Source organism: Phodopus roborovskii, unplaced genomic scaffold (genome assembly GCF_943737965.1).
Source record: "Phodopus roborovskii unplaced genomic scaffold, PHOROB, whole genome shotgun sequence".
NCBI classification, from domain to species: Eukaryota; Metazoa; Chordata; class Mammalia; order Rodentia; family Cricetidae; genus Phodopus; species Phodopus roborovskii.
Window position 1 is genome coordinate 2,302,735 of NW_026126597.1, and position 14,119 is coordinate 2,316,853.

Below are 14,119 nucleotides of genomic sequence, written 5' to 3' on the forward strand. Positions count from 1 at the left end.
TTAGGTGTTAGCTTCTTGCTACCATGTTGAATACCTTAGAACAACAATCTACAAAGAGCAAAGATTTCTTTTTTGATTGGGTGTGTGAAGTTTAGTCCACGCCCATCTGGGCTCCATGGCTTCTAGACCCATGGCAAGGCAGAGCATCAAGGGAGAAGGGCATGTCGGAGGAAAGGGGCTCGTACCTCATGCAGCCAGCAAGCAGAGAGAAACAAGGTGCTGGTGGCAAGAAGTGCTCTGGCACACAAGCATGACACTGCTGCCCCACTTCCTCCAAGTAGGCCCCTTGTCCAAAAACTCCAAGCACTTCCTAACAGTTCACCAAGTCCCAAGTCTCTTCTTAGACTCAAGAAAAGCTATTAGCCTTAGGCCACTGGGAGAATAAAAATTAAAGAAAGAAAAAAGTTTTCTGAGACTTTTAAGTTAAACACACACACACACACACACACACACACACACACACACACACACAAAACTACCCCCCCTCCCTCAGGTTAAATAGATATAGTAGAGAAGGACAAACATTTTCTTTCTAAATGGGAGTGATGAGAACACGGATAGGCAAGGTGGGACCTCAGTAAGACTGAGACCCAGCAGGACAGTTAATTAATCTTGTAATCCTGTTGCTCTGTGTCTGGCATCCTGGTGGTTGCTTGCTATGAGCTGCCAAGGGAACAAACAGCTTGGCTGGAGGCTTTGCTGGCTACAGACCACATGCATCTCCCCTGGGCTACCTCTGCTCACTGACTGTGGCTTTCCTTGGCAGACATTTCACATTCCTGGCATCTTCAACTTCCTGGATTTGTCATTACCTCTTTGACTTCATCCTCACAGCTCCCTCTCTTGGGGATTGCTTGCAAGGTCCATAACCCTGTAACACATTTCCTAGCTTCCCAGGCTTTCCTTTGAAAACTAGATAGAAACATGTATGATGCCATACATCTTGCATTCTGCATGCCTACATGCAAAACCAGCATCACATGTTGATGTCAAGTTTTGCTGCCGGCTCAAAAGGTAACCAGCCTCCCTGGGGCCTCTGTACCTAATTTAGGTCAGTATCTAAATGACTGACCACAAGGAGCACTTTTGTTAATGTCCCCGAAGGCCTGATAAAAAGGAACTCTTTCCTTTTTATGAAACTTATGAAAAAAGTTTATACCCTACAATGGAGCCTATGATGGATATGGTTCCTGAGGTGTTTTCAAGGCATCTTACCCACTGTCTTGGTACAAAGTATTTTGCCTCAGTCACCCTATCTCTTTAACAACTGCACCTTCCATGATTTTAAATTCCCTTCCTTTTTTCCAAATTTCTTAATTCTTTTTCAAGTTTTACCATTTGTTCTTTGTTCTAAATATGTACTATAAACCTGTCTAAAAGCAGCTAGCAATAACCATGCCATAGGGTGCCTTGGAATTTTTCTCTGCAAGATTAATTTGACCTCAGCTTTTAAATTCATCTTCATGAAAAGTCTCAAGACAGTGACAAAATATACAGAGATTCTTTGTACAAAATTAGACATGTGGTCCGTGGTCCTTCCTATTCCCTGTGGACTCCTAATTACCATCTGAAGTAAAGTACAGCTTTTTTTTTTTTTTTCTTTTTTTGAGATAGGGTCTCATGTAGCCTAGGATGGGCTCTAACTGAATATGTAGTTGAGACTGACTTCAAATACCCAATTCCCTGCTCCATTTATTTGCCAAGTGTTTGAATTCCAGTCATGTTTCATGTGTCTGGCCGTGAGTACATTCTTTATTGTCCTATTCCCATCAGCACTCTGGTCTCCTGAACTTCCATACTACTTACCCATCAAGCCATTCAAGATCTCTCTACCTTCCTTCTCCAAACTTTCCCCAACTCCCACCATTCAGGTGGGACAGTGTGGTTATCTAGTCCCAGTGAAGGCTCAGCCTCTCCCTGTGCCAATATTCTGTGCTATTTAGATTTCACAATGCTGTGAGAAGATAGCTGACATGGCATACATATCCTGGGAAAAATTACCATGGGTCTGAGCCCATGGCCAACTGAATACATTGTTTTGTGCCTGAGATGTGGCTGAACACATGATGAGAAGCATGGTAGAGCAAAGCAACTTACCTTGTGGTATGCAGGAGCAAATAGAGAGGTAAGAGAACCAACCAAGAAAATAGGCTCCAAGGACATACTTCTGGCAATGTGCTGTATGCAGCTAGTCCCTAAGCAAACACCCAGAAAAGAAACTAGCAGATTTTCTTTCTGCTGGAGGTCCAAAGTAATTGGGTTAAAAGGTATATGTCCCATACAGTGTGATGATTTAATTTAGTGAATACCAGCCTGACTACAATGTATCAGGTACCACTTTAGAATTCAAAAGCGCTAAAAAATGTGCTTATCTGGTAATGATGTCCAACCTTATGATATGGGGATATGAAATTGTCACCCATAAAGTTCCCGCTTGAGAACCATAATATGGTTTCACAAATAATGCAGTGTGTGTGTATGTGTGTGTGTGTGTGTGTGTGTGTGTGTGTGTGTGTGTGTTAGCTAGAGTTTCTACTTCTGTGAAAAGACACCATGACCACAGCAACTCTTTGAAAGGAAAGCATTTAATTGGGATGGCTTACAGTTTCAGATGTTTACTCCATTATCATTATGGTGGGACATGGCAGCATGCAGGCAGACTTGGTGCTGGAGAAGGAGCTGAGAGTTCTACATCTTGATACTCATGCATCAGAAGGAGATTGTGCTACACAGGGAGTAGCTTGAACATATAAGACTCAAAGCCTGCCCCCATAGAGACACACTTCCTCCAATAAAGCCATGCCTACTTCAACAAGGCCACACCTTCTAATAGTGCCACTCCTTATGGGCCAAGCTTTCAAACACATGAGTCTATGGGGGTCATTCCTATCACACCGCCACAGTGTGTGTTTTAAGTATGTTTACAATTTTGTGTTGGGCTATATTTATAGCTATTCTTGGCTATATGTAAATTACTGGCAATGGTTGGACATAGCTGTAAGTCTGGGACACTTTAGCTGAGGTTTTATAACTTGCAGTGTTCTGTAGGCCCACCCCAACTCTGAATGCTGAGGTGATGAGCTGGCCTTACATACTATTCTGCACAAGAAACTGAGGTGAACACACAGGGCAACTCTTGAAGAAGAGCTTGGTCTTGGTCCCCAGCCCTATCTACTTTATCTGGCCAATCCCTTGAACTAATCTATGATTTTCCCTGTAATAAATGCAAAGATGCCATGTCTGAGTCCCTAGAAAAGCTGACTGCCTATCTCCATATAGACCATGCATCAGTTATCTGTTGACAGTTGAGTCTAGGACTCCTGTGCCAACCCATGTATCACCTGGTTTATGGGATACACACATTAAGCCATCCCTTTCTCCCATAGGTCAGATAAATGGAGGCCATAATCTCTGATGGTATCTTCCATTATCTGGCCATTTATACAAGGAACTAACTTTACTAGCCTCTGCCTTAAATAATGGAATACATTTTCTTACAAAATGGGAATAGGAAGAGGAGTCTGTCACCCTCTGTAAAGGGTCTGCATAGTTTGTGGCACATTGTAAATGTGTCATAAATATTATCATCATGATCATCATTATTATTGCTATCATTATTTTCTCCCACAAAGACTTGTGAGCATCTTATTCTCAGATCCTATGAAGAGGAAAACATACATAAATTATTCTATACAACTTAAATTAATGGAGTGTTGTACAGGTCTATCCTCCAAGACAAATGCTCACCAGCTTGGGGAGTTCAACTATGCCTACTTGCAAGGCACCATCCAAGCTGGACTTGTTGACTATTTACATCCCCTCAAAGGACAGACAGGGTCAGAAGACCCTTACTTGAGTATCTGACCATCCAACACCACCTGTTGTATGTGACTCTGATCTAATTACAGGTGGTCTCAGGGAGGGGCTAGAGTATAGAGGCCAGGGAATACTGAGGATCCATCCATGTGACTGTGGGAAAGCTATGGTCCTTGATGGGTAGAAACTTCCTATACCCCACGAATAACCTCTTACCCATGTTCTGCAAAGAAGCCCAGTAAACTCATTGTTTTCCCAGAATGAACTTTGGTAGAATCATGCCCCTGTTTGTCATTGGGACCTTAGGAGAAGGGGCAGATGTTGGTTACATCTGCCTCTGGGAAAGAATTTTAACAACAGAAGAATGGCATAAGGCTAATCAATGAAATGAAAATGCACTGGGGAATTCATCCCCCAACTTACACACTGAGACAACATACAAAGAGAATCTTGAGTATTCTTGGGAATTTGCCAAGCCTTTGCTTCCCAACCCCATCCAGAGTCATGCACCATGGGACTATGGATCCTCCTTGTCCCTCTGGCCTCAGAACTGCCAGAAATTGACTCCATCTTTGTGAAAAGTAACCTGCATTTAATATCTATCCTATCATGAAGTTTAGTGGGACGACAAATGTTTGGCAAAAAAGCCTGTTTTATAATTCAGTCCATATGCAATAGCCTGCTCTACGAGATGGAAGGGATGGATAACCAGCATCAGAGTCACTTATTTAGTCCATGATCTAGTGAGAATGAAGGGGAAGATGCCATTTACTTGCTCAAATAGAGGCATGAAAATTCCCATCCATTCTTCTGAAGGTGGTTTAGCACCAGCCCTGGAGAACAGCTACATAGGCTCAGTCCCCTGACTAATCATTGCCGTGTAATTGCATATCTACAGGTACTCAGCTTCAAATAGTTTTATTTATGCAAGCCTGTGATCCTGTCTGTCACCAAGAGCAAAGTACTATACATCTTCCTAAAGAGCAACTCTGCACCAAACTTGCAGCATCTAAGTTCACACTCTTCCCTTCCAACGGTGGTTTTTGGAAAAGAGAAATTTCTATGTAATTCTATATCCATTTATGTTTACTCAGATTCCCTAGAAATGGACTCAGATTTTGTGGTAGGAAATAACAAGTTAAAATAGTTCAGTTCTGCTAATTTATAGTAGAATGAGGGGCACTGGTAGAAAAAATCAAGTGTGTCCTAGACTACAGAGGTCTGGGCAGGAAATTTGGGCACTGAGATAGCTGTGAAGATTCTGATTGCTTGTCCTGGGAAGAGGAAGTGGCAATGCTTGCTACAGATTTCAGAAATAAATTTGAATTGGGAACATGAATCTAGGTGGGATGTGCCTTCGCATAGTGGAGGCAGGCATTATCTGTTAGAGAGTGTGTACTTGGCTGGGAACTTCACTGTTATGCTAAAATCCTCTCCTAATCCTGCCCATCCCCCAGCCTCTGCTTCTACTACCTCCTACTGACCTCAGCAGCGCCCCATTCCTGCTATGCCTCCTTCCTTTTCAGATCACAGTTTTAAGATTGTCCTCTACCTGAACAGATGCTTGGGGGCCTTCTCAGCTTGTAGATGCCACCTCCAAAAGGTGCCCCCATTCCTTCCCACCCAAAGTAACTTTCTGACCTATTTCATTCTGTTTGCTTCGCCACACTTATTTCTCTTTGAAATTCCCTTTGTTGTGTCCTCATGAGGCAGAACTGACTGGATTCTTGTCACCACTGGCCAAATCCCTGATGGAACCTCCAGGAAGGAAGGTTTTCTTTGGCTTGTATTTTAGAGGTCCCAGTCTGTGCTTGATGGCTCTGTTTTTTTCTGGGCTATCATGAAGCAGAGCACTGTGGTGAGGAAGTCAAGAAGGAACAAAGCCAGATACTTCATAGCAGTCAGAGAGCACAGAAGGAGCCAAAGAGCAGAGCAGGCAGGACGCAGCCCCCACTGTATGCCCCCATTAGCCTATTTCCTCCAACTGGACCCCGTGTTCCAAAGTTTTCAAAATCTCCAAAAGAGTGCTGTCAGATGGGGACTCAGCATTCAGTGAGTGGACCTTTGTGGGACACACCATATCCAAACCATTATACACCCTGTATGATTAAGTGACTGAGAAATATTGTTATATGAATGAATGAGAATAATCAGAGTGCTTTGCCTTGAGGATTTGAGAGACTGATCCAGACTTAGCCAGGAGGTCTGTGGACAGCTGAACTAAAGCATGCGATTAGAGTGACTGCTGCATCCTGGGATAGTTGTGCAGCCCAGGGATGTAGAGTTCACTCCCACTCCTTCTTCAGCAGCATTTCAGGAAGGTGACTCACATCTCTCTCCCCTAAATGGAAGTATCTGCCACTTAAGGAAGTGCAGTCACAAGGCCCAGGCCATTAGCTAACAAGTGTCAAGTGCAAGCTCAATTCTGGGAGTTCATTCCAGAGTCTGAGCTCCAGATTGTTGGGCTGCTTCTCAATGGTGTTGCCCAGCAACTCTGATACAGAGAAAGGATGAAAGCTGAGAGCTCATCCTGAGGCTGTGTTTATATAGTTCCTAATGGGCAGGATAAGAATCAGCCTCTATTTAAGATGTATTGTTCTTGGCCTATTTGCTGTAGTAAGCACTTGATAGACTTGGAACTGACAGGCTGTTTGTTGTTGGGATGTCTGACATATGATAAACACAAGCCAGGGATGTGGAAGGTGCTCTTTAGATACAAAGATGCACCACAAAGATGGTGGCATTCTCTCTGGCATCTCCTAGCATCCATTCTGTTAAAAGCTGAACATTCTTGGCATGTTGGGGGTGACTTATCTCATCAGGGAGGCAGGGCTGGTACTATTGCTGAACTTTGATAGAGAGACAGGCACAAAAGGTTGTGTGGGGCAGACAGGAACAGTGGGAAGAATGACCTTGTTGTCTGGAAACAGATGCTTTCTTGCATGGGAAATCTTGGTTTTGGTGTGTACACTTGACATTTAGGAGACTTTGGGACTGAGGAGATGGCTCTCAGCTGGTAAATCACTTACTGTGCATGTATGAGGACAAGAGTTCAAATCCCCAACATCCATACAATGCTGAGTGGGCATGGTGGCCTGCCTACAGTTGTAGCTCTGAGACAGGATTCTCAGAACAGGCTGGCCAGTGGAGCTAGTCAGGTTGGTGAGCTCCGAGTTCCACTGAAATATGCTGCCTCAGTGAAGAAGGTAGACTGATCAAGGAAAATAATCAACTTCAACCCCTTGCTCTCATGCATGTATACACATGCACACATCAGCACATAAATGTGTACCTACATCACATATGCATGCATGTATACCATTCACAGGCACATTTCAAAAACTACATTTTTAAATATATATTTTAGTATAATCCAGATAGGACTTATTAACAAATATCATACACATAATTTGACATGAAAATTAGAATTATTGCTATGGAAGTAAAATGTGAGTCCTTACAAGGTGTTTTTACTACAAAAAGTCCTGTGCTTACTAAAGTCAGATCTTAAAAGTAATATATACAGGGGCTGGAGAGATGGATCTGTGGTTCTTCCAGAAGACCTGGGTTCAATTCATATAATACACATGGTAGCTCACAACAGTCTGTAATTCCAGTTTCAGGGGATCCAATACTTTTTTCTGGCTGCCTCAAGCATCAAGCACATATTTGGTGTACAGATGAACATAGAAGGAAAACCCTCATACATATGAAAATATATGAAAATCATGAAATGGGAGTATATTATGGTGAATAATTCAGTGTATGTATACTGCCTTTAAACTGTCTGAGCCTTAACCTCTCACATCTGTAGATGTGACCTTATTAGGACATAAGGTCTGGACTTAATGCCTACTTGTGTTCTTATGAGGAAAAGAAGGGGGTATTTGTCCCAGAGACCCAGATGGGTGGCCCATGTCATGCGGAGTCTGCCAGCCAATGAATGCTGAGCTACAAAGAGGTTAGGAACGTGGCATGGCACAGGGCAGAGTCTGTCTCACAGGCTCCCCAGTAAATCTACCCTGTTGAAACTTGGCTTTGAACTTCTGGCTTCCAGAATTATACAAGAATGAATTTCTGCTGTTAGGGCCACCAGCTCTAAAATCACTCATTAGAGGGGCTGGTGGATATGGTGTATTAGACCCCTATGATGATTAGAGGCAAAGGGGACTGTAGACCAATTTTGAAACCAAACAGCAAGGAAATGCTTAGCTTGTTGCAAGAGAGAATGCTGAGAGTTTCCCAAATTATGTCATCTCTTCAGTTTCCATAGATGGACTATGAGGCCAGCTTACTGGTCCAACATCAGAATGACAGCTAGAAGAAAGGGCTGGGGACCTGAGGAAGGGTAGATGGGTAGCCTTGACTTACCCTTGAGATACTGACTTCTGTTGTAGGCCACTGATGTTGAAAGACCAACTTTAACCAAGGTGTGTGTGTGTGTTTGTGTGTGTGTGTGTGTGTGTGTTTGTTTGTTTGTATGTGTGTGTGTGTTTATGTGTGTGTATGTGTGTATATGTGTTAGATATTTGACATCTTGTACAATGCCTTGTATCTATGCCTGTCTAGATCCTGACTGTAATGATAGGCAGCTCTTCAAGGCTTTCCCATCTATTAAAGGAGCCTCTGGAATAAATGCACTTACTGTGGTAGTTTTACTTGCCAAAGAAGGTTCTATCTCAAATATTTAATCACACAAATGCATATAATCCAGCCCATTTCAAACAGGTCGAATTTCCTAGTTTCCCTTTACTCTGCCCTTGGAAAGTCATCTCTCCCTTTTCTTAAAGAAAAAAACTTCAGAACAAGATTTAGTTTCCAAATAAACTAGACAGCATGTTCTTCAGACCATGGGATTACCTTTACATTTCTGACATTGCTCATGGGTAGAAATCCTGGAATTCAAGGACTACCTGGAAGAATGGGGATCCCTTCTCTATCTGCAAAGGAGCCCTAATTATACAACCAAACCAGTTCCAAAGTAAACATGGTCCAACTGGAAATCCCTGAGTTCTGCAACATGTTGAGACAATGAGCTAGTGAAATAGGTTTTTTTTTTTTCCTTGCTTCTGACTGTGGTAAGTTTTTTTTTATATGATTTTGATATAATTAAGTCCATCAATGGAGGTGAAAGCCATGGGTTTTGTTTTGTTTTTTGTTTTGTTTTTTGAATCATTATTATATTTGCATGTTTGTGGGCTCATGTAAGTGGCTTTTGCAACCAGGAGTAAGTCACAGTAATTACTGTCAAGCTTGGGCAGGAATAATAAATGGCTTTGTTCTCCAGGATTGCAAGAATAGAGCCTTTCTCAAAAGTATTCTATGGGATAAGATTGAACTGCTCATGTTCACCCTCCCAGGCTATGATGTGGTTGATTACAGTTACAGGAGTTACAAGATGTACTTTTGGGATGAAAGTCAGAGTCCCAATGGCCTACACAATCTGAAAGAGTAGGGCAAGGTGGAGGTGAGACAGTCAGGCAAGACCCAGGCCCACCAACTTCCAGTTGTCAATTGTAGATGGTGTCTAGGAAACATATTAAGGGTGACCAACTGGGGAAGCACAGCGAGCCGAGGGCAGGCATGGGGGAGAGGTGGGGTGCTCTTCTAGTTTGACAAAACAGCCTGATAAAAAATAATTTATGGGAAAGAGGGTTTCTTTCAGCTCACACTTCCATGTAATGTTCCATCTTAGCAGGGGCACCGAAAGCTCTCCTTATTCCTCCCACCTGCATAGTACCAGGAGTCCTTGCGATAAGCATGCTGCTATGACCCAGAAGTCCACAAGAGTCTGTGGAGAAATGTTGTGGAATATTATTTTTGATGTGTTACATTTGTTTATGCTGTGGAATATTTGTTTAATGATGCAGAGATGTGTTGTATTCTTTCGTGTTGCATTTGTTTAACTCTGTAAAGCTGTGCTATTTTGCCTGCCTAAAACACATGATTGGTCTAATAAAGAACTGAATGGCCAATAGCTAGGCAGGAAAGAGAAATAGACAGTGCTGCCAAGCAGAGGAAATAAAAAGGAGATAAATCTAGGCTTGAAGAAGAAGAGCTAGAAATAAGAAAGGTAGAAGGAGAGGAGGACACCAGGGCCCAGCCACACGGACACACAGACACACAGATAACCACAAAGTAAAAAATAAAGATATATAGAATAAGAAGGTAGAAGGCCCAGAGGCAAAACATAGCTAAAGAGAAATGGGATAATTTAAATTAGTAAAGCTGGCTAGAAACATGCCAAGCTAAGGTCAGGCATTCATAAGTAAGAATATGTCTCCCTATATTTATCTGGGAGCTAGATCACCAAAGAGTGAAAGAAATCAAGTACAGAGAGGGATCTGAACTTTGGAACAGCTCTGTGGGTGCTTTTTGCCGTTAGCTGTTTCCTGAAGATATGCGGAACCTTTCAAATGGGCTTTATTTTCACTCTTTTGCCTATGAGAGAACATTTGCCTCTTGGTAGGTGATGCAGCTTTGGAAAAGGCCCCTCTCTTGGCTACCGTTCCAGTCTCTGTGCAGTTCAGTGTCTCTGAGTTCCTGCCTAGAGGGCTGTTGTAGGAGACAGAAGAAAGTAATCCCTCTCTTCCCACGGGAAGGGAGCAGGGGGCAGCTCTTTTCTACTTTTCCTGGTCTGTATCTTCATTGTGTTCCTACTCTTCCCTCTTCATACCAAGGCTAAGTAGTAATTCCTGTTAGAACTCACTGTGGCTCAGTGTGTTGCCTCATTTTGAAACATTGTCTTCTGGAGTAAAGGGGAATAAGGAAAAGGTAGACAGTCATAAAGTACCCCCAGAAACCCATTTCTTACCCAGTGGGTTAAAATTTCTTTATTTTGCTTTCCGTTTCTTTGCTCTAACCCTTTAAATATGTGGGGGAAAAAACACAAAGAGTTATTTGGCCTTTCAAGGAGAGGAAAAGAGATTTGTTGATGGAACTCTGTGACAGAAAAGTAATTGTTCTTTTTTAGAAAGAGTCTCACTATGGAGCTCAGGCTGTTTGGGGGACCCAGACTGGCCTTGAACTGGTGACCTTCTTGCCTCTGCCTCCTAAGTTCCATTGGCACCACAGTGCCCAGATCAGGTTTCTGAAGAACACCCTTTGTTTTATCTGTCATTTGTCCACCTATCCATCCACCTATCGACCCATCTATCTACTCATTTGTCATTCCAGTTTTTTCATCCAGCCACGTGAGTATCCATAGGGCAGAGGATGAATGGCAAGAGGTGACTCCTTCCCTTACAGGGCTAGCACTCCACTTAGAAGAAGGAAAGAGTTTGTGTGGTGTAATCCCAATGGGAATATGGCATGTTGTCCAAGGTGATTACAGTAAGAGAAAACACATTCTTCATTTTGAATGCTGAGTTCTAGGAATTAGGAAGGTGGTGATATGCTCTATGCTTTCTGAAGAACCATGGTCTCTGTCAAATTAAGCATTACTAATACAAGGCTATGCAGTGTGAGTAGGGTACCATATGGAGGCTCCCGGGTAGCTCAGAGAGCTGGACAGGAGAACCAGTCCCAAGTGTCTTCAGACATTTGGTCTCAGCCTTCAGACCTGCACTGTTGTGAGAGAGCCTGGGTGTGCGGTGCCTGTGTTCTGGCTCCCTCTGTTTCCTAATGTTGCTCTCCTCTTTTTATTTTCAGATCCTGCAATTGTCAATGGAGTTTATTGGTCTGAATCCCTAAACAAAGTTTTTGTAGATAACTTTGACCGGGACCCATCTCTCATATGGCAGTACTTTGGAAGTGCAAAGGGCTTTTTCAGGCAGTACCCAGGTGAGTGTGCCTTAGTTGACTATTCTGGCTTCAGTGAATGGTGTTGTGATTCTCTTCAGATTCCTGCTGTTTTCTCCTTTCCCTTAGAAGAAAATGAAAGATTGGATCCTGTTGTCAGTGTACAGAATAGGAGCAAAAAGGAGATACCTGTGTGTGTGCATGTGTGGGTATGTGTGCAGGCATATGCATGCACACACGTGCGCACACTCACACACACACTGTGCACTGATAACAGAAAGTGTGTGTGGCTTCAGGATCTTTCTCCATAAATTAATTCATAGAGCAACCAATCAAAGCAAAGAACTGGCTGTGAGGTGTACCACACAAGAGCTTGGTTTCTTATTATTACTTCTGCTGTTGTTGCTATTATGATCATTATTGTCAAGTTGACTATTTGGAATAAAATTAAATTCTGACTAAAAGGTATAAGATATATAGATTGTAAACTTGGGTTCCCTGACTTCAGATGTGGCTGACTCCTTGGAGTCAGAGGTTGAAAGTGCCAAACGTGGCAGATGGTGACACCCCTCTCTAGAAAGGCCTCCAACAACTCCCCCTGGTTAGTATGTCCCCAGTATTCATCTACCATGCCCATAGAACAGGTGTTCCTTCTGGGGCCTTCCTGGGTATTTGCTTTGCAGTAGAATTTTAATTCTAGCTTGGCTTAAATTTTAATTAAAAAGGGAAGTTTTAATTTTGCTTACAAGTTGTGAAAGCAGGACTTGAGGCTGCAATTGTTCCAGTATCACAGCTGTAGGAATTAACAAGCTCAACCTAAAAGAAGGGGGAAACACACACACACACACACACACACACACACACACACTGCATAATCTTGGAGCAATTAAAGAGAGGCTTTTATGTTTTCATTAAGTAAGACTAGGCACCTGATGTCTTTCGACATTGCTGCACAGACACCATCAGCCTCCGCCTCGAGGAGCTTTTTGCTCTGCACACAGCATCTGTGGCTTGAGACTTGCCTGCCAGGGCATCTGCCTCACCAGATTATTCAATGGTTCCCAAGGGCCCTGTGCAGTAGGGTACACACGCTTTCTCGTGGAGCTCACAGCCATTTAAGCAATAAGCATCCTATTACGGATAATGTTATAATAAACAGTGAACCATTAAAGTTTCAATGTCACCAAACTGCAGTCTGCCTTGATGTGCTCCATGGAGCAACCTTGGTACACATTGTTAAGGCTGGAACATGCAGGGCAAGCAAGCCCGCCTAGCAGTCAACTGGATAGCTGCCACATGACTATGTGGTATTGGGATGAGAGTGGAAAAGAAGCCACAAATTATCAATTGTCTCCACCAGCAAAAAGTCCTTAAAGTATAGTTGCAAGGACACTGGAAAACAAAGGGATTCAGGGAGTCAACATGACAGGCTTGCTTGGGTAATTGCGAGATATATTGATAGATGAAGCTTCTGCTAGTCAGACTGCTTTAGTCAAAGTGCCTGCAGTTCTTTTGTGGTATTCTTGGCAGGATTTTGACTCCATAGAATATGTGTGCTTCCTTCATTAATTAATACATGGGAACAGTCTTCCAAAAATATTTAGTTGCCCCGAATAGTGTCATGTGACCCCTGCCTGTGGAATTGGTTCGAGACAGCGCTCATCTCTTGCCTCCTGCTCATACAGCGAGGGGAAGCACGGGGCAGGTATTTTTACTTGAATATTTTTCATATTAGGATGCTTATGTCCATTTTCACCATGTTGTAAAAGTACCATTTGGTACCAATGTGCCTGACCTTAGGCAGGATGAGCTTGCCTTCATTCTCACAAGTGTATCATGAGTCCTAGGTTTATTACAAGCCTGAAGTGAGGACTTTTGACTCACATGGCAAACTAGTTCCCCAGTCTGACTTGAGAAGCTCTGTCTTGTAGCAAACATCTTTACTGGAACTTTGGGTTGCAAGTGACATGGGTCTAGTGAAATGAAGTTTCAGCAAGAAACTCATGTATACGCTCATGAAACATGAAGTCGCTCGTGCTGTTTTAGAAATCTGGTGGACACTAGCACTTAGCAACATCCTTGTTTCACTGGCACATGATTACTTTAAAATGAGGAATACTGTCTTCCACCTTGCAGGATTTCTCAGTGAGGAGCGTGGGGGTGTAGGGAGTGTGTGCTCCAATAATTTGGATAAAAACTCCTCTGACTGTGGGTGTGTGGGGTACAGGCCTTCTAAGCCACCTCTCAGGTTGTACTCTGTGACAGCATCCCAGGTAAAGTGATGCAGCATCTCAGGCTTTTCCTATTAATGACGCCCCCCCCCAAGGCATCTGCATGCCCTGGCATTGTGGGCCCTTGTGATTTCTTTCTATGTGCTGTCCCTCCATTGAGAGCCATCCTTGGGCCATTCTAGTTTGTGTTAAGTTTACCTGCACAGGGTCATCCTATTCTGTATCTATTTTTGTGATGGTTTTATATTCCTTGCTAGTTTTCCAGCAGATTAATCTGATAAGGACTTTTAGAAAAACTCCTCTGTCAACAGTGCCTGTGGGGATGTGGAGAG

At 43.0% G+C, this 14,119-nt stretch overlaps 1 protein-coding gene across 2 annotated transcripts in view; it reads left to right on the top strand.

Moving 5' to 3' along the window:
- Positions 1-14,119, top strand: part of LOC127236843 (voltage-dependent calcium channel subunit alpha-2/delta-3) — a 775,613-nt gene that overhangs the window by 360,546 nt on the left and 400,948 nt on the right. For both annotated transcript variants that reach the window (XM_051204755.1, XM_051204756.1), the window contains exon 6: positions 11,467-11,598. In XM_051204755.1, coding sequence (XP_051060712.1) covers positions 11,467-11,598 — 132 coding nt within the window. The remainder of the gene's footprint in view (positions 1-11,466; positions 11,599-14,119) is intronic.